General features: G+C 38.3%; 1 protein-coding gene across 1 annotated transcript in view; it reads right to left on the reverse strand.

Moving 5' to 3' along the window:
* Positions 1 to 304: 304 nt before the first annotated feature.
* The window catches only part of si:ch211-241b2.5 (programmed cell death 1 ligand 1), a 29,887-nt gene continuing 3,190 nt past the window's right edge, over positions 305 to 27,001 (reverse strand). Inside the window, exons 2-8 of the mRNA XM_060935386.1 lie at positions 19,817 to 19,874; positions 19,242 to 19,592; positions 17,029 to 17,313; positions 13,238 to 13,351; positions 10,698 to 10,760; positions 6,401 to 6,445; positions 305 to 3,659 (exon numbers count right to left, since the gene is read on the reverse strand). Of these exons, the coding sequence (XP_060791369.1) occupies positions 3,658 to 3,659; positions 6,401 to 6,445; positions 10,698 to 10,760; positions 13,238 to 13,351; positions 17,029 to 17,313; positions 19,242 to 19,592; positions 19,817 to 19,874 (918 nt within the window). The 3' untranslated portion in view covers positions 305 to 3,657. The remainder of the gene's footprint in view (positions 3,660 to 6,400; positions 6,446 to 10,697; positions 10,761 to 13,237; positions 13,352 to 17,028; positions 17,314 to 19,241; positions 19,593 to 19,816; positions 19,875 to 27,001) is intronic.

A 27,001-nucleotide genomic window follows, 5' to 3' on the forward strand; every position in this document is an offset into this window, starting at 1 on the left:
TGAACACAAGAACTGTGCCTGAGGAGCTTCATGAAATGATTTCCATGGCCGAGCAGCTACACACAAGACTAAGATCTCTATGCGCAATGCCAAGCACCAGCTGGAGTGGTGTAAAGCACTAACACTGGACTCTGGAGCAGTGAAGCATCTGGGAGTCTGATGGACGAACCTGGGTTTAGCAGATACCTGGAGAACGCTACGTACCAGAACGCAGAGGGCCAACAGTCAAGTTTGGTGAAGGATATGATGAATATAATACACACCACATTGCATATAAGATATAGAAATACACATATATATCAAATTATATATAAAACATACATTTTATTCCAAACCTCAATTCAATGTCTTGTACATCATCATACAAATAGTACAGTGCAAAAGTTTTGGCTCACATCAGTCTTTTGTGGCGGAAATAAATGTATGTGAACTACTTCTGTGCTTTCCTCACTTAGCAAAGAGAAGTGGCTTGAGTCATTAAATCTTGGAAGAAGTTGTGCAATTTCAAAAGAAAAGAAAAAGTACACATTTGTCTGTTAAAATACAGCAGATGTTACACAGTCGCGTGAAGAGATGAAGTTCATCTTTGAGTGGTGAACGTATTTTCGGCATGAGAAGATAAACTTCATACCTTCACGCCGTCGTGCAATGTTCTTTATATTATATGGACACATCCACACACAAAAACAACAACAACAACAACAACAACAACAACAACAAAAAACGCAAGTTGATCAAAATTATTTTAATTTTGAACCGGTTTGCCATTTTGACAACACGTGTCTAGCCAGCGGGAAAATGCTGTGAGTGATATCATCGGCGTGAAATATCGGGAATTATTATATACACATACAGGACACTTTTTCAATGGAATAAAAACATGTTCTATTCCCTTCGAGCGGGTTTCATTCATTTGGTTCGATAGCATGCAATATTGTTAGCATATCGCTTATCCTGCGTGTATTACGTCACTCTACCCAGTGGAGAATGAGCGTTGAATATGGCTTACGATATTGCACGGCTGTCAAGACAACGTGACGTCACACGTTCAAAAAACGTCCGCGTTAGCGAGTGAGCAACTGGGACAATTTGTAAACAAACATGGCCGCCAGGTTTGCTTCGTTAAATACGGAAGATTTTGAGAGAATTTTGAAAGAGAAAGACGCGTTGAACACCCGAAAGAAATGCGTATGAATAATAATAATAATAATAATAATAATATTGGCTGGCTTTTTTTCATGGTCTATCAGATATATTCCATTCAGCTACTCATCTTCGACTCGTTCAGTATCATGCTCGCTGAATGGAATATATCTGATAGACCACTCAACACCAGACAATATTATTCAAATCTGTCACGCAGATCTATGATGTGAGTTTTTCAACACGAGAAGATAAACTTCATATTTTCAAGCCAACGCGTGATTTTCCTTTTATTATAATCGACACATTCACAAACAAAAAGTCCCCAAATTTATCAAAACAACTCACTCATCGATTTCCTCACGAGTCACAGATAGAGATTTCTGTCCCAGTTTTGGTTCTCCACGTCCCGGATGGAAAAACACGAGCGGTGTATTTCACACTAAAACGCTCGTGTCTATGCAATATATACATTTAAATTATTATACAGAAAGCTGAAAGTAGAAACACTGTTTTGGTGCACTTGACACGACTGTAAACTTTTGGTTTGTTTGTTTTATGTGCAATATAACAAAAGTACATAAAATTAAAAAACAGTTGTATAAAGTATAAAAAAATGTTTTTCTGCCTGTGTCGTCAATGTACGTTTGATTTGTTGCTGCATAAAACAAGGCTGAGTGCCGTGGAGGGGAAAAAAATTCACACTGCGATATTCTCAAAATACATTTTTTTTTTTACAAGAACAGTATTATGATACAGACTTTTGATTAAAGAAAAAGTGCCATCAAAACATTGAGAATATCTATGGAAAAAGAAAAAAATATATATATATATATATTACAAAAATAGGTTAAACAGGAAAAAAGATTATAATAATAAAAAAAAAGATTTTAAGATTTAATATTAGAGCTACCAACTTGCTGGTTATTTGACTCACTGATGTCCACAATAGATACATATCACCTACCCTAAGTAACCCTATGCTCATTCTACATATACAGTACTGTGCAAAAGTCTTAGCCCCCTATTTTTTTCATACAAACTTTATTGATTTCTATTTCATGACTTGTACAAAATAAAAGTCTGTACGGCATAAGAGAGCACTTTTCAGATTAAAAAAGAAAACATAATGAAGGCTACTGGGTCTTGGTGCAAAATGAAGAAGCGAGTGTGACGGTCAAAGTGTCCAGAAGAACCGTGGCTGGTTCTGTAAGATGCTCAGTAAAACCTACAGCTCATTTCCGCATAAAACTGCACTCACTGGACCTGAGACGGATTTTTATTTTTTTTTTAAAGCAAAGAGTTGTCTTGTACCAAATACTGACTTTGCTTCATTTATTATGGCTTACTGATTACTGTTTATAGTATTTTTTTAAAATATTGAAACATTTCATTTCATTATTTTTAAGCCATTTTTGGTCGAGGGCATTTCTTTACACGTGACGTAGACTTTTTTGCACAAGACTGTATGTATACATATACACAACATGGAACGAAAATTTCAATGACAGAGACAAACTAATCCTCAGACCAATCCTATGGCTTGTGTGATCTGATGGTTGTTGGGTTTTTTTCAGTTCCCACCTGCTAATAGTTCCTATTTATTGTTTGACACACAAAAATGGAAGAACAGTGTTTGCAACTTAGATGCACAGTTTCCCTCGGGCCTGCGAGGAAGGACTGGATCTACCACTTGGACACACAACCTGCCACTGTACGTCCATAGAGACATTATTTAGTAAAATAAAGCTTGGAAAGACACAGAGATTGTTGATGCCTCTGGTGTGTGTAGGCAGTCTAGTTAGGTTGCTTTCCTGACTTATCAGTGACGCGAATACAAATCCTCGCACGTAATATAAAAATATTAACTCGTTATCTTTTGAAGGTAGACTGTTTATATCTACTACGGTTTCAGATGAATCCTGAACATTGCACGCACACACAAGAGACAAAATACAAGCAGCACTAGCGACTTCTGACTTTCTAGTCTGAACACAGAAGACGGAAATAAAACTACGCAAGAATTTAAAACCATAACAAAGTCAAGCACTTCAATTCCTTGAATCCGTTGCATAACGCCATGAACTTGTCTGCTCCATCGAGAACTCATGCTGCCTGTCTGTTTCTCCCAGAACGCCGTGCTCTTCAGGGCATGCTACGATTCCTCCAGGTCTCTGTATTCTTCTTTATAACCATCCAGGATAAGAAGACTGGCCTTGTTCCCTAGAAGAAAGTCTTTGAGATTGTCTGTTTGTTTGTGTGTCTGCAGTCCTGCTTCTGCTGCAATCTTGGAGTTCAGTATTTGGAAGAAATCTCCTGAAGCTCCCTTGATGTCTGCTAAAATCACACCTTGGAGCCCTCCGATGTTGAAAAGGTCTGAGATGAAGTAATGAGCCCAAGAAGAAATCAAGACTTTGGGCTGTTATGGTTTTGCCGGTCCCTTATTTTCCGTTTTTGAAGCATGGTTTTCCTCAGGCCTGGGAGGACGGGCTGTATGTTGGCATGCTGGTTTTTCTCTGGAATAAAAAAAACGCAAAGTTAATTATCCACGTTAGGGTGCACCAGTTGCCCTCACTTTCATAAAATCTGATGCATTTTTGTTTGGGTGTTCCTTTTCACCAATAAAGACATCCTGTAAAATTTTTTTGACCATATTCAAAAGTCTAATGGTGGCACCATGAGGTTCATTTTTTGCCAAAAAACGCTTATTTTATGTTTTCGCGTAAGGTTTGAATCACAATGTTGGACTCCGTTTATTGATTTCTTGTGACCCAGAGATCATGTTAAGAACCTTTGCAAGGGATTGAGAAGCATTAATGTGATTCATAATACATTTGTATTGTTTAAAAGTAGTTGAACAATGATTCAATGAACAGCTAAAACTCAAACTGTGCTTGATAATATATTTAGAATATGTACTAAAAATGTGTATCTAAGATATTTGGTATACTCTATAAGGTGCCATAATGTTTCATGAAAAGTGATCGAAATTTTGTCATAAAAGTCATAAAATAGCAGCTTTTTCCATAACTTTGAGCTCCTGGTGCCACCATTAAACTTTTGAATTTTGTCAAAATATTTCACCCAGTGTGTTTTCTTACCAAAAGGAACATAAAAACAAAAATGCATCATGATCGGAGGAACTTTTCATTTTTAGGGGGCAACTGATGCACCCTAATCCACGTAAATAATTAGGACTTGGCAGACAGACAAACTACTTATATCGAGTACACAGTAGGATCACAAAAGCATGTTGGAAAACACATGAGGCAAACATCGTTCAACCATTCAGGATAGAATTCAGTCCTATTGTTAACTCGTTTATGGTGGCTTGCATAAGTTTTGACTTCTGCCTGTAAAGTAATGTAATGCATGAAATGTGTCTTTGAGAAGATGCGCATCATGTTCCTGTCTTTAATAGTGGCGAGAGCCTTTTGGGTGGAATTATTGTACCAGTGCTTTGCCGGTCAAGAAGACATTTTTTTTTACCTCTTATCAGCTGCCCTGATTGATTGATTGATTGATTGATTGATTGATTGATTGATTGATTGATTGATTGATTTCCACTTGTTAGACCCTTATCAAAAAGAAGTATACTTCAAGTTCATTTTATTACTAAGTAAAGTTAAAGTATGTTTCCTTAAGTATACTTTTGTGTACCAAATATACTGATATCAATGTACTTACAGTATACTTGTAAGTAAACTAATCTAATACTTCTTGGGACTAAATTGGCCCACTTTTAGTTTATAAAAAGTATAATTTAAGTCTAAGAGAAGTAAACTTTGAGTATACAACTAGCATTTTTTATTTTGTACCGCACTGCAAGTATACCACAAGTAAACTTATATACTAATAGTTTACTAGTTCTATACTTGTAGTCGACTCTTTAGTTTACAAAAGCATACTTCATAGTATACTGGAAATATACTATGAGTTTACTTGCTTTATACTTCTAGTCCACTTTTGTAGTTTACTAAAGTATACTTTATAGCATATTGGAAATATACTATTAGTTACTGGTTATATACATCTAGTCCATTTTTTAGTTTTGAAGTTTACTGCAATTACCCTTCTAGGTATACTATTAGTTTTCCAGCCCGAACCCTTACCTCATCTTTTAAAAGACGGGATTTAAAACATGCTGCCGTATATCACAAAGAAGCCGATATGTGTGAAAAAGAAGTATTGTATAGGCTACTATCAAAAGGATAAGCACAACTACAGGGCAAGTCCACTTCAACATAAGGCACAAATATTTTAACACTTTATTACACTTTTGTTCAGTAAATCTTGATCAAAAGTTTAAGCTTAATATACTTAGACTTTCTATATACTTTTCAGTATAAGCCAAGTATACTTATGTACAACTTTATTAAGTAAATAAAAAGTAAACTGAAAGCATACTCTCTTACTTTTAGTTTAAAAGAAGTAGACTAGAAGCACACTTGAATAAACTTCTTTTTTGTAAGGGGAGTTATTAAGGTAGCTGTGTTACTCCAGCATTTATGGTAGGAGTAGACTTCAAGTCAGGTGCTACGTGCTAAATTAATACGCTAATCTAAATTACACTACACAAGTACACTTATATGAAGATCAGGACTAAAGCAAAGTCTTCAGCTCAGGAGACTCCTATGGCAACACTAAAAGCACCAAAACTAAAGTACAGTCATTCAGGTTAAGCACCATTTTGGGCTGCACAAGCAAGCTCTTCAGATTTATGTCTGTTCCGGAATAATTTATTGTCTGAACGTTATCGATAATGAGCATACGAGTCTGATTTATTCCAAACAAACAGGATTGTTTACACCTGATCCACTTTAAACAGGAACAAATCTGCAACTGGTTTCCTTAGAACCCCCCTTTTTACTCACATCAGTTCAAAGGAAGTTGCTCAAGGTTCATTTCAGTGCTCGTTCTTAGCGTACGTGGGAGAGACGTGTATGTGGGAGGGTGAAATCAGTTTGTGCTTTCGCACATTTTGTGGGTTATCTGTTTGTTTTTTCCATTTGACAGATGAATGCAAAAAGCAAGCAGAAAACTTCAAACGGCTCAAATTAATCATGCAGAGAAACAACACGGGCGTTTAGAGGTGAAGAAAATATACAGCTATGGAATAAATAAAGAGACGACTTTTAATGATCCTTATCGCTGTGTGTCAAAGCTCTTTATGTGATTTATTTGTGTGCGTTGCGAGGAAAAGTGGGTTACTAAGAGTCAAGTCACAAAAGAAAAAAAAGCCCCCAAAAATACTTACACGCTGACGTAAAAGAAACTCTGAAGTCAGGCTTTGGGAGTAAATCTGCAGAACAGAAGAGAAAAAAAAAATTCATAAACACAGCAGCAGGCAGCGATGAGAGGCCCAGCAGGGCAGTTACCATGGAAACTTCATGTCATTTTATCATGGGCATGAATGCATGCAATCACAGCAAGTTTCATATCAGCTGATCTGGCTGAGATACAGTGGTGCTTGAAAGTTTATGAAACCTTTAGAATTTTCTTCTATATTTCTGCATAAATATGACCTAAAACATCATCACATTTTCACACAAGTCCTAAAAGTAGATAAAGAGAACCCAGTTAAACAAATGAGACAAAAATATTATACTTGGTCATTTATTTACTGAGGAAAATGGTCCAATATTACATATCTGTGAGTGGCAAAAGTATGTGAACCTTTAGGATTAGCAGTTAATTTGAAGGTGAAATTAGAGTCAGGTGTTTTCAATCAATGGGATGACAATCAGGTGTGAGTGGGCACCCTGTTTTATTTAAAGAACAGGGATCTATCAAAGTCTGATCTTCACAACACATGTTTGTGGAAGTGTATCATGGCACGAACAAAGGAGATTTCTGAGGACCTCAGAAAAAGCGTTGTTGATGCTCATCAGGCTGGAAAAGGTTACAAAACCATCTCTAAAGAGTTTGGACTCCACCAATCCACAGTCAGACAGATTGTGTACAAATGGAGGAAATTCAAGACCATTGTTACCCTCCCCAGGAGTGGTCGACCAACAAAGATCACTCCAAGAGCAAAGCGTGTAATAGTCGGCGAGGTCACAAAGGACCCCAGGGTAACTTCTAAGCAACTGAAGGCCTCTCTCACATTGGCTAATGTTAATGTTCATGAGTCCACCATCAGGAGAACACTGAACAACAATGGTGTGCATGGCAGGGCTGCAAGGAGAAAGCCACTGCTCTCCAAAAAGAACATTGCTGCCCATCTACAGTTTGCTACAGATCACGTGGACAAGCCAGAAGGCTATTGGGAAAATGTTTTGTGGATGGATGAGACCAAAATAGAACTTTTTGGTTTAAATGAGAAGCGTTATGTTTGGAGAAAGGAAAACACTGCATTCCAGTATAAGAACCTTATCCCATCTGTGAAACATGGTGGTGGTAGTATCATGGTTTGGGCCTGTTTTGCTGCATCTGGGCCAGGACGGCTTGCCATCACTGACGGGACAATGAATTCTGAATTATACCACTGAATTCTAAAGGAAAATGTCAGGACATCTGTCCATGAACTGAATCTCAAGAGAAGGTGGGTCATGCAGCAAGACAACGACCCTAAACACACAAGTTGTTCTACCAAAGAATGGTTAAAGAAGAATAAAGGTAATGTTTTGGAATGGCCAAGTCAAAGTCCTGACCTTAATCCCATCGAAATGTTGTGGAAGAACCTGAAGTGAGCGGTTCATGTGAGGAAACCCACCAACATCCCAGAGTTGAAGCTGTTCTGTACAGAGGAACGGGCTAAAATTCCTCCAAGCCGGTGTGCAGGACTGATCAACAGTTACCGCAAACATTTAGTTGCAGTTATTGTTGCACAAGGGGGTCACACCAGATACTGAAAGCAAAGGTTCACATACTTTTGCCACTCACCGATATGTAATATTGGATCATTTTCCTCAATAAATAAATGACCAAGTATAATATTTTTGTCTCATTTGTTTAACTGGGTTCTCTTTATCTACTTTTAGGACTTGTGTGAAAATCTGATGATGTTTTAGGTCATATTTAAGCAGAAATATAGAAAATTTTAAAGGGTTCACAAAATTTCAAGCACCGCTGTATGAGCTCACTTCCTGTTTAGTGGCTTTGCTGGACGAAAGGTTTTGAAAATAAAAAAAATACACCAATATTGCCAAATTTGGTGAAGATCAGACAAAATTTATAAAGCTTTCATGACCAGACATGAGAATAATTATTTAAGGCTGAACACATCACCAGTTATTCTCCAAAACTTTTTTGCACTTCCTGAAAATAGGGTCCCGAGTCCATGTACCGAATTTGGTTTTGATACATCAAAACTCAGTGTTGCTGAGATATGACCTCACTTCCTGTTTGGCAACTTTGCTTCTGATTTTGATTGGCTGTAACAAGTGAACGCTTTGGCAAATTAAAAAGCCAGCAAATAACTTTTGTGAAGCTTGGTCAAAAGATCGTGTGTTAGATTTCAAGAAAACTGGACAGAATTTGTGGGACAGAATTTATGTCATGGAGTGCATTGAACTTGACTCGTTCCAAGGAATCCATTGGTACCTCAAATTTTTAAATAATTAGGAATACAGTTCAAACATTACGTGCGGAAACACAGCTCAAAATTTGACCCATTGGTGGCGCTAGAGCATTCAAAACACTGACATCAAAGTTGGTGAAATGACTCATGGGACCATCTCCAATTAGTGTACCAAATTTCAAAATTCTTAGCATACGATTCTAGGGGCTGCAACAGACAGAAGATGGAAAGGTAATGGGTGCGTACGCAGTAAAACATTAACGGGTGTAGGTTAGGGTGCATCAGTTGCCCCCTAAAAATGAAAAGTTCCTCCGATCATGATGCATTTTTGTTTTTATGTTCCTTTTGGTAACACTGGGTGAAATATTTTGACAAAATTCAAAAGTTTAATGGTGGCACCAGGAGCTCAAAGTTATGGAAAAAGCTGCTATTTTATGACTTTTATGACAAAATTTCGATCACTTTTCATGAAACATTATGGCACCTTATAGAGTATACCAAATATCTTAGATACACATTTTTAGTACATATTCTAAATATATTATCAAGCACAGTTTGAGTTTTAGCTGTTCATTGAATCACTGTTCAACAACAATACAGATGTATTATGAATCACATTAATGCTTCTCAATCCCTTGCAAAGGTTCTTAACATGATCTCTGGCTCACAAGGAATCAATAAACGGAGTCCAACATTGTGATTCAAACCTTACGTGAAAACATAAAATAAGCGTTTTTTGGCAAAAAATGAACCTCATGGTGCCACCATTAGACTTTTGAATACGGTCAAAAAATTTTACAGGATGTCTTTATTGGTGAAAAGGAACACCCAAACAAAAATGCATCAGATTTTATGAAAGTGAGGGCAACTGATGCACCCTAGTCTAGATCATTCTTGGTTAGTTATAAAAATAGTATGGTTATGATCAGCTCATTTATAATATGGAGTTCTGGAGTGGCATCTTGTTATACTTTGGCACTGCTGGTTTTATCCCACAGTGTTGTCGCGTCCTCAAATCTAACTGGTCAAAAGGTGACTAATTTTTTATAACAGCAATTCAGACATTAGTTCTGCTGCAAATCACAGGTCGATATCAATGCACTCGTTCTACAGTAATATGTTATCCTTTCTATAGTAACAGCTTACTCATACCACAGGACTGGTACAGGACACGCTCAACATAAATGGACTTTAAAAAAGAAAAAAAAAGTGTTCATGTAGTGACGTTTGATGTGAAGACACATTTATTAGCGTGTACGGAAATCCCAACTACTGTCTTCCAAAGACTTGGTTCTCAGAGTGTGGTCTGGGAATCCCAAGGGGTTTGTGACAGGCACATATAGAACTGTAGTAATTTTTTAAGACCATAGAGACTATTTTTGACTTTTGACTGGTAGGTGTCAGTTATTATTGTATTGAGGTACAGAAAAATTCACTGGTCACTGGAATTGAATGGATTTATAATAAAAATGCTCACTGATGTGCTTCTTTTGAATGTGGAAGTTGCTCATTTTCAAATCTAAAGCAAATCTAACAATTAAATATTGTACATTTAAAATGATAAATTTAAGTCTAACTAGTAAACATGCTCATAAGATAATTTAATATCTACATTACATTTTCTAAATCTAGAAATAACAGCACATATTCATCTAATGTGATTAATATTATTTAGTAGTATTGCCTAAAAATTACCGGATCTGAACTGGAAAAAAAGTTTGTGTTCCCCTGTTTGAAAGTACATTATTTTGGCCAGACTGTAAGTCAATCCCTTAATTCAATTCACTGGAGGAGAATTAATAATAATAATAATAATAATAATAATAATAATAATAATAAATCACTTTCATGACAAATGTTATTACTACGGTTGTATCTTTTGTACTATAGCCTGAAAAGATATAGCTTGAGCATTCAGTAGATTAGTGCAAGTGTTATCTATGCTTAAAAAGTCAATGTAGCCGGAGCTGAATAAAAAAAGATTCAGTTTTACCATAATTTACAGTTTACTGATATATTCAGTTATACTTACGGTCAGTCGACGTCAGGTTTTGTCCAGGTGCTTCACAATCAGGTGAGCCCGTACTTGTTTGCCCTGTGAAAATATGAAAATAAGTTTTTCAGTTTGAGACAAAAGTCAAAGATGTTAAAGATCAAATTTATGATCACAAAATAATCGAGACCGCCAGCAGTGACGGCGTAGCTCACTCCGGCTCCGTCTAGTCCAGAAGGAACGATCTAAAGTGGGCCACCTTCCTTGCGCAATAAATATTGCGAGCCATATACACTATATACAAGCTGTATATAGAAGTGATATCCACCCTAGGAATACTGACCTATTAGCCAGAAAGAATCCAAAACGGTGAGGAATTGACCGAGAAGAAGCGATTTTTGTTGAACTGCTGTTGAATTAAGGCTTAATTAGTCCATAACTTCAATAATAATTGTAATTAAGCAAATCTGGGTAGAAGTTATATGCACCCTAGGTCCCCCTACCTTCATGCCAGAAAGAATCAAAATCAGTGAAGAATTGAGGGAGAAGAAGCGATTTGCGTAGAAACTGCTCGTTAGGGATTGATTAATTACTCCATATCTTCATTATTAACTGCAATTAAGCAAATTTGTGTAGAAGCTATATGCACCCCATGCAGACCTACCTTCCTGCCAAAAAGAATAAAAATCGGTGAAGAATTGAGAGAGAAGAAGCGATTTTCGTGAAATGTGGACGACACCGGACGGATGACACATGATGGGATAAACTCATCACCTGTCAGCCGGATGAGCTAACAACAGAAAGAATGAATTTTGAAAAAAATTTGGAAAAGGAAAATAAATAATTATACCATAAGAGCTAAAACTGAATTCTGATGTTAAAGAAATCAAAACTCTGAAGCATTTATAATCCATAATTTATAACTTAACCTGTCGACAATTGAGAGGACGTCGTCAACATAGCTATCTTCTCTTAATAAAAAAAAAAAAAAAAGTGTTTTACGGTAACTTCAACTTTTGCTTACTTAATTTACATCTATATACGAATTAAAAAAAAAGAATACAAAGAAGGAATTCTCTGATGGAAACACCGCTTGCAGAAGTGTTTAGACTTAAATGGAGGATATGCAGAGAAATAGCTTTGTTATTTTCATAAATAAAGATTTTTTTCAATTTGTCTTAGAACTTTTTGACTTCCCCTCGTGTATATATCACTAGGTATATCATTCCATAATGTTACTCCAAATCTTAAAAAGGATTTTTTTTGTGCTTCCAATTGAGATTTTTTTAAACCTAAAAACTACCTGACGATGAAAATCTAGGATTGTATGAGCAAACATTTAAAGTAAGAGTAAATCAGTCAAATATATTAGAAGGTACAAGTCTGTTTTCAACATAATGCATTAACTGGGCAACAATTTCATAGTAAAGAAAATTTACAGGTAAGAAATTGGCTCTTAAAAAAAGGGGGGGGAATAGTACGTTCAGATCTATCGACGTTCATCTGAGAGATTTTTTCTGTAAAAGAAGGACTTATTATTGTTTAAGACATATTGTGTAATATTATGTTTATTAAAGGCTCGATGCTGGTATTACAAAATAATTTGTCACGTACGCATCACAAACGTACAAGGTCAGCTGCCCCATCCTGCACGTTTATGTTTTTCCTAATAACCCAACTCAGCTTATGATAGATCACAGCTACAGAGTCACAGTAAGTTCCAGAGAAACGAGCTACAAAGGAAAATCTGTTATTCAGGTTCAGGAAGTGCATTATCATGTTCAGTGCGACAATGGATTCACACACACACACACACACACACACACACACACACACACACACACACACACACACACACACGGGGTAATACAGAGCCATCAACCCACATGTATGTTCTTGGATAGCAAAAGGAAACTGGAGAACACGGAGGAAAACCCACAGAGACACGAAGAGAACAGGTGAAAGTCTCAGACCCTACCTGTTCCCTGATATTTCATAATTTCTTTCTAAAGCTTTCTACTTGACATTACTAGGGAACCAGGAATCTAGTCTTGATGTAATATTCCTGAGACTGAAAGGGTTAATGCACGAAATCAAAGCTTGTATGGTTTTACCAGTAGGTCCTGTCTCATGGGAATCCCCAATGATCATTGGTGCCATGCAGGTAGACGGTTTCTATTTTTACCGTGAGCTACAAACATTACGTTAGCTGTGATTATATGACACAACAATGAAATATTTGCCACGTCCTAATGACAGTGCAGAAATTCAACAGAAATAACCTTAAATAATCGTTGCCTGATTGACATCTCGCAAAGAGGAACTAAAAATAAAGTGGCTCACCGAGGGGGAAAAACTGGTATGAACACCAGTGAGAAAAACCCTGCTAATTTGAAACACGAGTGGGAAATAAGACCAAAGAACACGCAAACAAAGCAGAAGGACTGACGTGTGTATGGCTCAGAGTGATGCTTGCATGTACACTGTATGAATATACAATAAAACGCAGCTCTAGAGATTACATGAAAGGAAATATTTTGAAGAATTTTTTTGTGAAAAAAAAAAAAGGAGAGACAAACCTTTTTTTCTCCTGCACAGAAACAGCAAGGCAAAGATGAACCCCATGAACATCAGAATTAACACGGCAATAGCTGCGTAGCCTGTAGCCCCTTTCGGGTCCTCAGGAATTTCAGCTACAAAACAAAGAAAGAAAATTAAAGCTGTTATGATATAATCACAATGGTAGGACACTGAGAGTTAGGATTTTAAACCAATAAGAAGGCTTTGGCTTTAGGGTTCGTTAGATATTAGCAAGATATTAGCACTCCTTTCCTCGCTTGTGTAATAGATTTGCTTTTTCTTCCCTCATTCAACAACAGGGAAAGGAAACTCCCTAGTTGCTTCTTCTTCCTCTTCTTCTTTTTCAATCTTTTTCCACACTTCTACATGGGATCGATTTGAGCCAATAGGGTTAAGGGCCTTGAAACACCAGAGTTGCTACGGACTCCTTACTGAACTGAGTATGTAGCAGCTTGATGCTGTAACTATATCGCATGCTACTCATATAACTATATCTACATCCCACCACCTGCCGCACTACAAACATCGGCTTTTGCAAGTCGGATTAATAAGCATGCGCTAAAGACACGTGGATGAATGCAGAGTCGTCGTAAAAACTATAAAGTATACATGTCATGCAGTATAAGTCTCATGCTAGAATAATAAAACGGACACTAGCCAGACTTGAAAATACTTTCTATGTCCAAATGTTGACCAATGACTTGCTGACTTTTTCTTCGAAAAGATAAAATCTACAGCCAAGATGCTTCTTATGCGTGAACTTGTATACTCATTTGTGTCTGTATTAAAGCTAGACGGCCTTTCGATTTCACAAAATCGGTGAAATTTGGTTCCCTCTGAAATGTGGTCATTGTGATATCTATTTATTTCTGTAATATCTCACAAAAAAATATCAGGCCATTTTCTGGCTGGGAAGTAATTTAATTTGAAGGGATTAAAGCAAGTAATGTGCATGAAATCGCTCGCTATTTCGCGCAGTCAAGCAGACAGAGGAAGTCCGTGTGTGTGTGTGCGCATGCGCAGGTTTACCTTTGAGCGTGCACTGACAGTTCCATCATTCTGTCGCTAAACGAACAGCTGATCACACCGAGGTGCTCGCTGACCGCCGATATTTATTAGTTTGGTCCTGCGTTTCCTTTCCTTCGTATATAACCTAACGTCTTTTCTTCTCGCCTTCTTTCCGTTACTCTAGTCGCTCTTTCACGTTTCATTCGCACACTCACGTCCTCCATTTTTCTCTCCTGTTTCAAATTTGTATCTCACAATGCTTTGCGCGAACGAGGAAAGCCTACCACCATGTGATGCATGACGTAGTATCTTGAATTGGGTCATGGTGAAGCAGGAAAAAATAGTGGAGAATTTAGGGCCACGTGGCGATAAATTCATTAATTTTTCTATTTTAAAAAATAATAAAATTGGAAGTCTGTGATTCGAATTCAGTAGCTTTCAGTCACTAAACAAAAATGTGTCGGGGAAAAATACTTTTATGACTTACACTTGAAAAATCTGAAAGGCAGTCTACCTTTAACTAGCCTGTGAGCATACTAGCTTGAAAGGCATTCCTTGAATGCCTGGAATAGCATGTTCTGCATGACGTTATTCCCATCCTTGTAGCGAACAACAACAGATATGGCATCTCATAGAATATATTTTCCACTGGGGTGGATGACGTGGAAAATCTCCATTATCTGGCAGTAACTGTTTTTCAGTTCCATGAGTTCTTTTCTGAGTAACCTGCGATCATTCATTCAATCCATTGATAACCTGGCTCACATTTCAGTGTTTATCAGATGCAGTTACGGACTTGACGACTCGACAGTTTTTTTGAGTGGAACTTTTGAACTATTGAATGTAGTGTTTATTTTATACAATAATTTTTTTTATTGAAAGGTGCCTAAGATTCTGGAGTTGGCTGTTTATATTGGCCTCATATGGTTCTGCACTAATTGTTCCTTGCAGATGTACAAGTGCATTATGAGTATGCAGGCTAGCAGTGCATTGTGTGATTTCATGATCATGCCAGTTATCCGTCGCTATACTTTTATACATAGCTGCAAAATGGCAATACCATTAAGTCATGTGGTTTAAAACACATTTTTACCAAGAAGTAGATTTTGAAATCATTCCTGATCACTTCTCTTCCTGGTGGTTTTGGGGTGGTTGTGGCATTGTGCCAGCTTGCAGAGCTTGAATTTCTAGCTAAATTCTCATGTAGCCAAATGATCAGAGGAAAGAAAATATTTAGTTTGGGTGATTTTCTTGGTCTAGACTTCTTACGTACACAGTTCCAGCATTCACACAAACAAAGTAAAGTTGCATGGTGTGGTGAGAAAGCTTCAAGGATAATCTTCCAACTCATTTTCCATGTTCTGTGTTCATGTTTATGGTTACAACATCTGTATGAACCGGAAAACTCCCAAGAATAAAGATAGCAACGTTTGTTTAATGTTCACAGAAGACTACGGTCCTGTGTTGACGTGTAAAACAACTGCATAATCTAGATATACTAGTGAGAAGCTTATCACCTTTTTGCATGTGTGTGTGTGTGTGTGTCTGTGTGTATGCGTGTGTTACTCAACATCCGAAGTAAAGTCCCATTCATTATATAAACATCCCACACAAAAAACCTCAAATGTGGTCTATTGTGTGGGCAGGCATACTTGTACATACGCATTGCTTGGAAACACACGTTAGGTCATGAATTATATTTTTTGAATGATTTATTTCTGGAACCAGCCTCAGTGGATGACCTCAGTTTGTATTATACCAGAAATACCAGAAAGAATTACGATAAACCCATCAAATTAAAAGTTTTAAGAGGATAAGAATGAAGGAGCCCTATAACTGTAGGTTATTGAAGCATCATTCTATTAGCACTCAACTCAAACCAAAAACAGTATGCATCAACTCGAAATCGCTCAACAGCAATCAACGCAAACCAACACGATATGCGTCAGTTCAAAACACTTGCCAATGCTCAACTCAAATGGCTCAACAAAACTCAAACTGCTCCCTTGCTCTCAACTCAATTCACTCAAGAGCACTCAAATCAAATGACCCATAGAGTGCTCAACATAATCCATTCAATATTGCTTTACTCATACCACTCAACAGCAGTCAACTCAATCCACCCTTTAGAGCTCCACCCAAACCATTCAACTGCACTCTGCTCAAACCGCTTAACGCTTCAACAAGTCGAAAGCCCTCAGCTGCATTTAACATCTCAACTCAGATCATTCCATAGCATTAAACTTAAAAGTGGCTCAGCTTAAATTACTCATCGCAACTCAACACTCAATATACCTCTACTCCAATCATTCAATACAACAACTCAACACACACAATATGGCTCAACCTGATACACTCAGTATGGCCCAATACAAAACATTCAATCTGACCAAAACCACTCAATATGTCTCAACTCTATATCACTCAATTCAGACCACATAAAGGGGCAATCAGATGAATACAAAATGCGTAAAAGGAACTCTCCTCGGATTTTACTTTACTCTGAGTTTATCGAGACGTTTCGATTAGTTTATCTGAACTTTAACCCTGAACAGTTGCAAACCTTAGTAGTGTGAGTCAACAGAATACAAGAAGACGGACTGCACTGACTTCTTTGTAAATAGTGATTAAGTGCGCTTTTGCGTCATTCCTTCCTTAATTTTGCCTGTTTCTCACAGTTGCATGAAACCAAACTAGTTACCTATCTAGCTAACATTAGCCTCACGACATTACAAACACTACGAATTCATTGCCTGGGATACCACCATACACACCCACCCACCTGGGATCCTGAACGTAGCTGTCAGGTTCGTTTTGCCGTCGTCAGTCATATAGGAACAGGTGTAATTGTTGACATCATGTGTGACAGACAATCTGCTGGTGACGACAAAGACGCCGTCGCTGTTTTTTGCCTGGCTGCTCTCCGAGCGGTGTGTCAACTGTGGCCCCATGAGCTTGTCATTGCTCCAAGTCACATGGGCCAATGGGAGGCCTTGGGACTCGCAGGAAAGCTCCACCTCCTTTTCACTTAGCCTCTTGACGGTCTTCTTAATTGCCTTATATGGTGCTGGAGAACACAAAATGTATAATGTTTTGGAAAAGTGCAACGTTGATATAAAAGAGATACTGATATAGATATTGTAGCACACATCATAGTGTCAAGGACATCATGAAATTGCACTACAGTATATTATGCTTACAATTTTGAAGAAAAAAAGCAACTCTTATTAAAACCCCAAAATTCCCATTTCCATCCCAAACGCTACTCTAAGTTCTGTGTTGTAGTACAAAAAACTGGCCTGACTGTCTTCATTCCTGATTGAACCTGAAACTCGTTCAGCATTTCAACAATCTGAAATAAGGTGTTCTTATTTGTTTAGGATTTTGAATCAAAGTCTTGTGTGTTTACTCTTTCCACAGGACTTATTTAGCCAGCTATGAGTACAGAATGGTGCGACCATTTCCAAGAGCTAATCCTATCTTTAAAGGAAACCTTTGTGTGGTTCAATCACACCAAGACTGTAATTCAACGCTGATTTGACTCAGTTGCAGTAAACATGTTATGCACTATGATTTGCAGATTAGGTGTTGCAGAACTGCGGTGTATTCTGAGATACACAATGCTGAATTAACACCCACATCTACAGTGTTCAGTCAACACTCTGGATGGAAATTTAACACTAGGGATATTGTGTGTGCATGCTTGGTTTAAAAAAAAAAAAGTCTGTTGACATTTTCTGTTTCTGTACGTACTTCTGACTTTTTGATCATGTTCCAGTCTTCACAACACCCACATGCTTCTCAGCAGCCTTGAACTCTTTAAAGTACGTCACAGAACTTATGCCTGAGTTTAGACAAAGGTTATGTTCCTTTATTACCCTTTATTTTCCAAATAAATGGAGTTGGCATTCGGTTTAAGTCATATGCCATGACAAGATGAACTGTAGTCCTGGCCTATTTGACTGGCAAATCCCATCATTTTCTTTATGTGACCCACACCAGCTAGTAAGTCTAATCGTTCCATCCATACTGTTTATCATTCAGGGCTGTGCAGGAAGCTGGAGCCAATCCCAGTTGACGTTGAGCAAGAGGCCCAGGATACACCCTGGGCAGGTCGCCAAGTTACGGTATGGAAAGGCTAATACAGAAATGAACAATTTAGAGCAGCAAGTTGACCAAATCTGCATGTCTTTGGACTGTGGGAGGAAACCAGAGCACCCAGGGGAAGCCCACACAGGCATGAGGAGAACATGCACACTTCACACAGAAAGAGAAAGGTCCCAGTTGGCCACAAGTTTCGAACCCAGAACTTTCTTTCTGTGAGGTATCAGTGCTAACCACTGCACCACCCTAGCTAGTAAGTAAATACTAAAAATCATATATTTGTAAATATGTGGTTTTAGAGAGCAAGTAGCAATGGAAGGTCCAGCAGCAGGAGTTTAAAAAAAAAAAAAAAAAAAACTAAATAAAAAAAGTGTCAGTTTATGCACAAATCTCTCCCTTGCTCCAGTGGGTACTCTCAATCGGATACTGTACCTAATAACTTATAGGAATAATTTGTATGTAATAGTTGCTGCTGTGACCATAAAGATATTCCTGATGTTCGTCCCAGAATCTCACAGTCTGAATGTCCTTTCACCACATGTTGTTACTGTTCTACACCTCTGTAATCATTTATAATCTGGTGTCACTCAGAAGAGGTTGGGTTCCCGTTTGAACCTGGTTCCTCTCAAGTTTTCTTCCTCATACTTTCTCAGGGAGTTTTTCCTCACCATTATTGTCTCTGGTTTGTTTATTCGAGATCTAATCTACATCTGGATTTCTGTATATCTGCTTTGTGACAATATGCTTCATGCAAACCACCTAATAGGTCAAATAATCCCCTACTGTCCAGAATATTTTAGTCAAATGGACATGAATATCAAAAGATTATACCAGATCATCACTTGGATAAGGTGGGCTGCTAGTTCAGTTAAGCTGGTAAAGTAAACTAACCTTGGACGGTGAGCTCGGTTTGCTTGTAGTCAAGCTCATCCTGGATCACAATGCACTGATAGGTTCCCGAGTCATTCAGATGAAGCTGCGACAGCTCAAGTACAGCCCGAAAATTCTTCAGCTCCTCCCTCAGGAGTCGCACACGTGGCTGAAATTGCTTGTTAGTGAAGTTGTAGTTCTCGATACCATTATCCAACTTGTAGATATCCACTCCCGGTAGAGGTTTGATGCGCTTCCAAATGACTGATATTTGTGAGACGTTTGGAACGTGTGAAAACCGGCATCCCATTGTGATCTTATCGTGGAGCTCTCCATTGTAGGAATCTTGTTCTGACTCTACAATGAAGAGGGCTACCAGAGAAAAACAACATCAACAAAGCACAAGGGATCCACTACAAATCCAAAGAATATTGGCTTTCAAAGTGAATTCAACAATGCTTTCATTAAAATAGAAAGAGGGAACGCAGAAACAGAGAAGCAGAAGAAAAAGAGAAAATGGTACACTTCTATTATTAATAGTTAGTACATTTCAGTCAGTTTAGTTCAAAGCAGTGTGTATGTAATGCACAGTATACCTTGTAGACATGGCCACGTGACAAAGAGCAATGTGAATATTTCACCCCTCATTGGTACCTGTATAGAAAAAGAACCCACACACACATCCAACCAATCAGACATCACCTGGGAAAATCACAATTTTCTTTCGGATTTTTGGCATCTTTGTATATTAGTCATCCAAAGTCAAGTCTGTTGGTTGCCTGCCACCAGCCAGTGAATAAGCAGCGAGAGAAAATATTTCAGTTCCCCATTTTAATTTCCCGCTGAAGCAGCTACGCCAATATGCTGAATCATTGTTGTTCATCATGTATCATAATTACAAGGCAAACATCCCGGATAGCGCGAGGAGAATCTGGAAATTAGAGCCACTTGGAGCTGGACTGGACTGCCTGGTACATATAATGCTGTGATATCAAGCAATGAAATACACCATGACCTGTAAACAGATGCTAGCAATCGGTTTAAAAAAGTACATCAAAACCTGAGCAATTCTTCTAAAGAAAAAATGAAAATGAGTGATGACTGTATTTTCATACCATCATTTAAAGATGAAAGCTTAATGCAGATGCCATGGTGTGAACAACTTGACCAAAGCATGACATTTGCACTTAGCTAGCAAGGTTTCAGACGTGTTTAAAAATAGACATTGTCTTTATCACCACTTTGTTAAACACTCTGCTTGCACAACAATGACCTTTACAGGAAGAAAGACAAGGCAAGGTGTCAAAATTATAGGCAGTTCTGTCCCCAAACATTTTTGGCTGCCAGAGAGACATCTCATGGGTTTTTCCAGACTACCACACATACAATATTGAACACTGCTTGTGAATATTAGTCCATAAACAAATATCAAAGTCCCTCCCATGCCAGGACCTGGTCTTCCCAGGCAGCATCCCATCCCGGTACTAACCAGGCCCTTAAGGCGCACTGGGTAGCACTGATCTCCATTTCTTTAGCCCTTGGCCTCTTGCCAGTTACATAGCTAGGGTTACTGTAAGGGGCTAGTCCTCTGATAACCACAAAAATTTGATGCTCCATACACATCTGTATTGCAGCATGCCTTGCCAGATGGCAATAGGTACCATTTTTGTGATGGCCTTTGGTATGACCCAGGTCATGAGTCAGACATGCCAACCACTAGGCCAGCTCGTGGCATAAATGAATACACTGTACAATAAATATACCAGGGAAGTGATAGTTGCCAATGGGTCAAGGCTTAATCAGTGAACTCATATGAACAGCTTAATATTTTTTGCTCTGCACTTGTAAAGCAAGTGTTTCAGTCTTGGGCACTGGTCTTAGTAAAAATATAATCATGGCCTTGACTGGGAGTTTTCCAAAATAACGTTTGTATTGTCTTTTCTTGAGGCGGCATGGCGGTGTAGTGGTTAGCACTGTCGCCTCACAGCAAGAAGGTTCTGGGTTTGAGCCCAGTGGCTGACGGGGTCCTTCCTGTGTGGAGTTTGCATGTTCTTCCTGTGTCTGCGTGGGTTTCCTTCAGGTGCTCCGGTTTCCCCCACAGTCCAAAGACATGCAGGCTAGGGTAATTGGTGGCTCTAAATTGACCGTAAGTGTGAATGTGAATGGTTGTTTGTCTTTATGTGTCAACCCTGCGATGACCTGGTGACTTTTCCAGGGTGTACCCCACCTCTCGTCCATAGTCAGCTGGGATAGGCTCCAGCTTGCCTGCAAGCCTGTACAGGATATGCGGCTACAGATAATGGATGGATGGATAATTCCTCCTTCTAGAAAACTACCTAATCATTAGTGCAGTGCACAAATGAAGCCAGCCAGTTGAAGTAAAAGCAAAGAAAAAAGGATTTGATAGTTTTCAGTCTTCATCTTGACTCAGTCTTGCTTTCATTTCAACTTCCCTAAGACTTGATCTCAGCCACTCCTTGTCTTGGACTTGCTTCATCACTGGGCCACAATGGCCTTTCAGGGTAAAGCTTTAAACAAACACTACATGCTCCTTTCTAGACTAAAGATACCTACTGAAGATACAAAAGGGGAGCAGTAGAGGTTTGTGGAAGACACAAGCAGACACATATACAGTGACATACGTAATGACATAGCTCTATGGTGGCTCTCTGGCCAATGGAAACACAAACTGGGGAAGCCATTACCAAATGGTTAGAGAAATAGCTTTGGGACCAAAAGGTCGCTGGTTCAATTCCTTGAACCAGCAGGACTGGCTCAAGTGCCCTTGAGCAAGGCACCTTAACCCTCAACTACTCCAGTAAGAGTGGTGGCATACCCTGTGTCTGATTAGCCAAAGAAAAACTGATGGTGCGATTATCAGTTTGGGCAAAAACCCACCTGTAACGTAACATAACAAAGTTACAAAAGATGTTTGCTAATAACGTCATTCTACAGTAGTATAATCATGATTATTACAACTTTTTTCAATAGTACTTGAGGCATTGTGTAATTTTGCCATTACACATACACTTTGCCTTACTGTACAAGTTTGAGTGTTTTGTTTTATCTCACAGGGCAAGCCAAACTAGGAAACAAGCCCCAATGAAGCCCAAGCGATGATCACATTTCATTGACTCAGCATCACTTTATTACGATCATGTCTTGTGTGAAACGTGGAGATAGTTGGCATAAAAAAAAACAATAATGAAAGGCAGAGTATTGCCAAAAACTTATGTACACACTTTCCACCAAAGCGAGCCAGGTGCTAGTTCTGGGCTGGTGCCATAGTGCTGGTTCAGACCTGGTTCTACTTGCAAACCTTCTAAGAACCAATTTGCTTTTCCACTGGCTAGAGAGCCACCACAGAGGTATGTCATTACATCACTGTATACATGTCTGTTTGTGTCCTCCATGGATCTCTGCTTCTTCGATTTCATGTCCATACTGAAGCTCTGGTTTTTCTTCTTCTTTGGATCCAAAAAACTACATGCTACACTAGCTCTATTTTTTTTTTAAATGGCGATCACAAGTTTTAGTTGTGTTGTTGAGCATGATAATCCCACTCCCAGACGTAAGAGATTCTTGGTTCGAGAACAGCACCAACACTTAGCTGGTCTAGAACCAGGTTTCCTGGCTGAGACCTGGTTCTTTGGCTTTCGAAATGCAAACAATTTGTTCAAGATTTGGCACCATCTCCAAACCGACTTGGTGGAAAAGAGGTAATGGGCTGTTACAAAGCGCTGACACTGGAGACTCCCTCCATAAATGTTATATAAGCATCTCCTTCAAGAAAACTTCACCATATCGGTGACTATGTGTTTCTTTGTTAAATACATACTCTTTAAATCAATTTGTTCTTAGTCTTAGGTTACACAGAACATCAGTCACAGGAATTTGAAAATAGGGGACAGATCCCTCACTAGTTGTAGAAACAGGGGACAGAAAATATTAACATGGGTAAAAATATCCCTCATTTGTTCCAGTTAGTGGGGACAGAAAAATAAGTAATACATTGGTAGATATTTTCAAGAGTACATCTATAAACAGAACAGTTTTATTAATCTTTACTTTTAGAATATCATTAACATAATACTAAATTGAACTTTCAACAAGAAAAATTAAACAAATTACTAAAAAAAAAAAACCTAGCAATCATGTAGAATGTGTAAGATTATCAGGACTACAAAAATGCAGAAAAATAGGCTTTACTTATCCAAATGCACCTGTTGGTTCAAAAGTTAAAGTGCACAGAACCTCACAGCGCAACATGAAGTTACCTTAAAATATAATATAAATGCCTCAGCTTTCATGTAAGAAAAAAAACCTATTAATACTAGTACTGTGTGCAGGCAGTCTCTCCTGAAGACTAAATTAAACAATAATTATAAACTAATAAAATAAATGGCTCAGGCTTCATAGAAGAAAAAAAAACAATTTGAACAGAATCTCACAGTATGATGCTGAAGCTGCCTAAACAATGGAAAATAAAATACCATTTTGGCAAAAATGTTGGCATCCATTAATTTTTAAGTAAAAAAAAATAAAGTGCACACAATGCTTCACTGTGAACATAACACACTTTCAGTAACAGAATCTAAGCCTATTCATGCAATGTTGCCAGATACTGCTGAAGTTTTCCAGCCTAAATATGTTCAAAACCCGCCAAAATGCACTTAAAACCGCCCAATCTGGCAACACTGCGTGCATGCTGCTTCTCTTGAACGTATACATGGAAGTAAGGCGGAAGGCAGTTTGTCGACGTCACCGCAAGACGACGCCAACGATTGGTCAAATTTGCGGGAAAGTTGCGGTGATTGGATAGAATTGCAACACCGCCCTGAATTCACGGGGATTGGTTGAATTTGCGTTGATGTTGCAAATCGCGAAATCCTGGAGGCTCTGAATGTTATGTTTGGATGAGACAGAACGATATGCCATGTGCTTTTGGGTATTTTTAAAACACTTCACATGATTGGTTGAGATACACTGTCTTCCAGTTCAGTGACCAATGATATAATAGTTCACAAAACTGTTTTACCCGCTAAATAAACCATTCGGAATACTTCGGTCCTTTCCGATATTTTCCGATTGGTGTGTAAACAACGCTGTATTTACCGCAGTGCTTGCTAGCGGGTGCTGACAAACTGATACGCACAAGATTCAGTAAAACGCAACTACACGCTCCCTACTTATAAATGCGCAACAAAATGAATAGATACGCGATATCACTCTCGCGCCCAAAAAGTGGATGTGTGACAGACAGATAAAAAACGCGTATTATCGCGTATTACGTGCCCTAGATTAGGCTCCGAGTCATGCAAGTTCCTGTGAATAAGCCATTATTACCACGTTAAACCCATCATTTGAAGTACAATCTAAACTACAGTCATCCTGAACTTCTGAAGGTTTATCAGGTTCACCCTTGACAGAATTTCTTTTGAATGCTTTATATTCTCTGGGGGATGAAGGCATGACCAGCCTTGAAAAGAAAAGAAAAAAAAAACAAAGCTTTGACGCACAGCTTTGCACAGTTCACTGAACAGAAAAGAAATCATGCAAACAAATCAGATGACTCCAATTTATAAAAAACTTCTTAAACTTCTTCTCAAAAGAAATTACACCAACAAAGCTTTGCCTCTGTTTGGTGATGTTTAGCCTATTTTTTTCTTAACGACATTTTCAGGTTACACTTTTTTACATGTTGGTTGCAGGATTACTCACAGACGCAAAAGCAGTCATGTGTTCTCTTGGAAAAGTGAAATCTAAAAGCTTCTTCAGAAAACCATTACTTGGCAGGTCTATAAAACTCTTACTAGGCATGAAATAAAAAAGTCAAGTGATACATTTCCACACTGACCAAGATGGCCAAATTTAGTACATATTTGAACGTTAGAGAGCAGCTTTCCCTGTACAGCCTGGCACATTTCTCTGGAAAACTGGTGTAATATGGCCTTCATTTGGACATTCTAACTTTATCGACTTGAATATTATGACAAGATCAGACCTGTCTTGACCACAGGACTAAATTAGATTCTCCAAAGAGATTTTTGACAGCAGTGCTGTCTTACAGCTTTAGGATCCCTGGTTGGATCCTGATCTTGGGGTACTGTTGCGTGTTCTCACTGTGTTTGAATGTGTTGGAAGTTTGAATGTTTGACTTCACCCCTTGCCTAAGTGTGTGTGTGTGTGTGTGTGTGTGTGTGTGTGTGTATAAATAGTGTGCTGCAATGGACTAGCATCCCATGCAGGGTTAACTGTCCCACTTTGCACTCAGTATTCCCAGATAGATTCCAGATCCACTGTGATCTTAAACAGGATGAAGCACTTACTGAAAATGAAGGAATGGATGGATGGATGGATGGATGGATGGATGGATGGATGGATGGAAAATAAATTTTATGTTTCAGTGGCTTTAAGGACTGTATATTTACATACATGTCAACCTTTGGTCAATCAAACCTGTATAACCAACCTCCAAAATCCGTATTTCCCTTATAAAATCCGTATAAGATGCAAATTAAACTAATTTACCTAAAATTTGAATGATAATTAACAATGATATATCCAAGTTACTTTTTATTCAATATTAATAACAATAAACCTTCAGAATGAATACAAAGCTCCAATGTTTGACAAAAACACAAAGTATTATCAGCGTAGTTACAAAGGAAATACTTCGTTGTTTGGAGACAGGTTTCACCGAGCGGCTATTATGCGCGAGACTTCATATTAGCCACAAAGTCAGGAAAATCTGTTCGTAAAATTACGTTATAATGACCAAATACAATGAAAAGTATTTTTCCAGTCTCACCTGTGAAAGGTAATCCCATGTGATCTCATTTGGACGGTAAACCTGTTGGTACAGTTAAACGCAGCACATGAATGAGGCATCTTTATTCTTGGCTACTGTCTAGACGCTATACCAGAGACGGGTGAAGAATCTCCACTTTGCCACATCCAATATGGCGGCGAGGATGACGTATGATTCTACGCAGAAGGCGGCGTCTATGTTTATATGTCTATGACTTCATGGTTGGCGGGATTCTCGCAATGCAGTGTGCACATGATCAGAAGTGGAACGAAGTCTCGCTACCACAAGATAACGCGCGATTTCATAAGACTCTTTATTGGCTGTCTGTGGTGTACAGTACGTTTGTAAATGTTATGCGCTCTTTTATCATCGTGGGAATTGATTATAGCTCGAAATAAATATTGAAGTTTTTTTAAAGAATCCGTATAACTTTATTTATACGCCCGTATACTACATTTATTGAATCAAATCCGTATAAAATACGGACATTCCGTATAGGTTGACATGTATGTATTTAACCTCATTAATCTTTGTGCAGAATCTTATTTGTTCAAACCAACACAGACGCAGAGTATGTTTCTCGGAATTAAATCGACAGCTCCAACGTATCATCCCCCTGGAGGAAAGTTCACTCAGACATGTTTTAACAAGAACGAAGTTTCTACAAATGTAAAACAGGGTTAGTGTGGCCAAAAAACTGCTAAACGTGATTTAGTTTTGAAATTCTCACATGTACACTATGATTCATGAACAGAATGAAGTTGGGAAGAATAACATGCATTCACTGAAAAGACAGAACGATAGCTAGGACTCTCAAAGGGGTTTGGTTTGTCCCTTTTGTCCCTCTGGAGTAACCCTTAAAGTTATAACAGAAAAGTAGAACCTGTTTAGTACCATTTTTTTCCAGAAAGAGTGCTCTAATAGGTGATGAGAAATACAACAATCAGCTTCTAATGAAGCAGACAAACTG

Source organism: Neoarius graeffei, chromosome 12 (genome assembly GCF_027579695.1).
Source record: "Neoarius graeffei isolate fNeoGra1 chromosome 12, fNeoGra1.pri, whole genome shotgun sequence".
Lineage (NCBI taxonomy): Eukaryota > Metazoa > Chordata > Actinopteri > Siluriformes > Ariidae > Neoarius > Neoarius graeffei.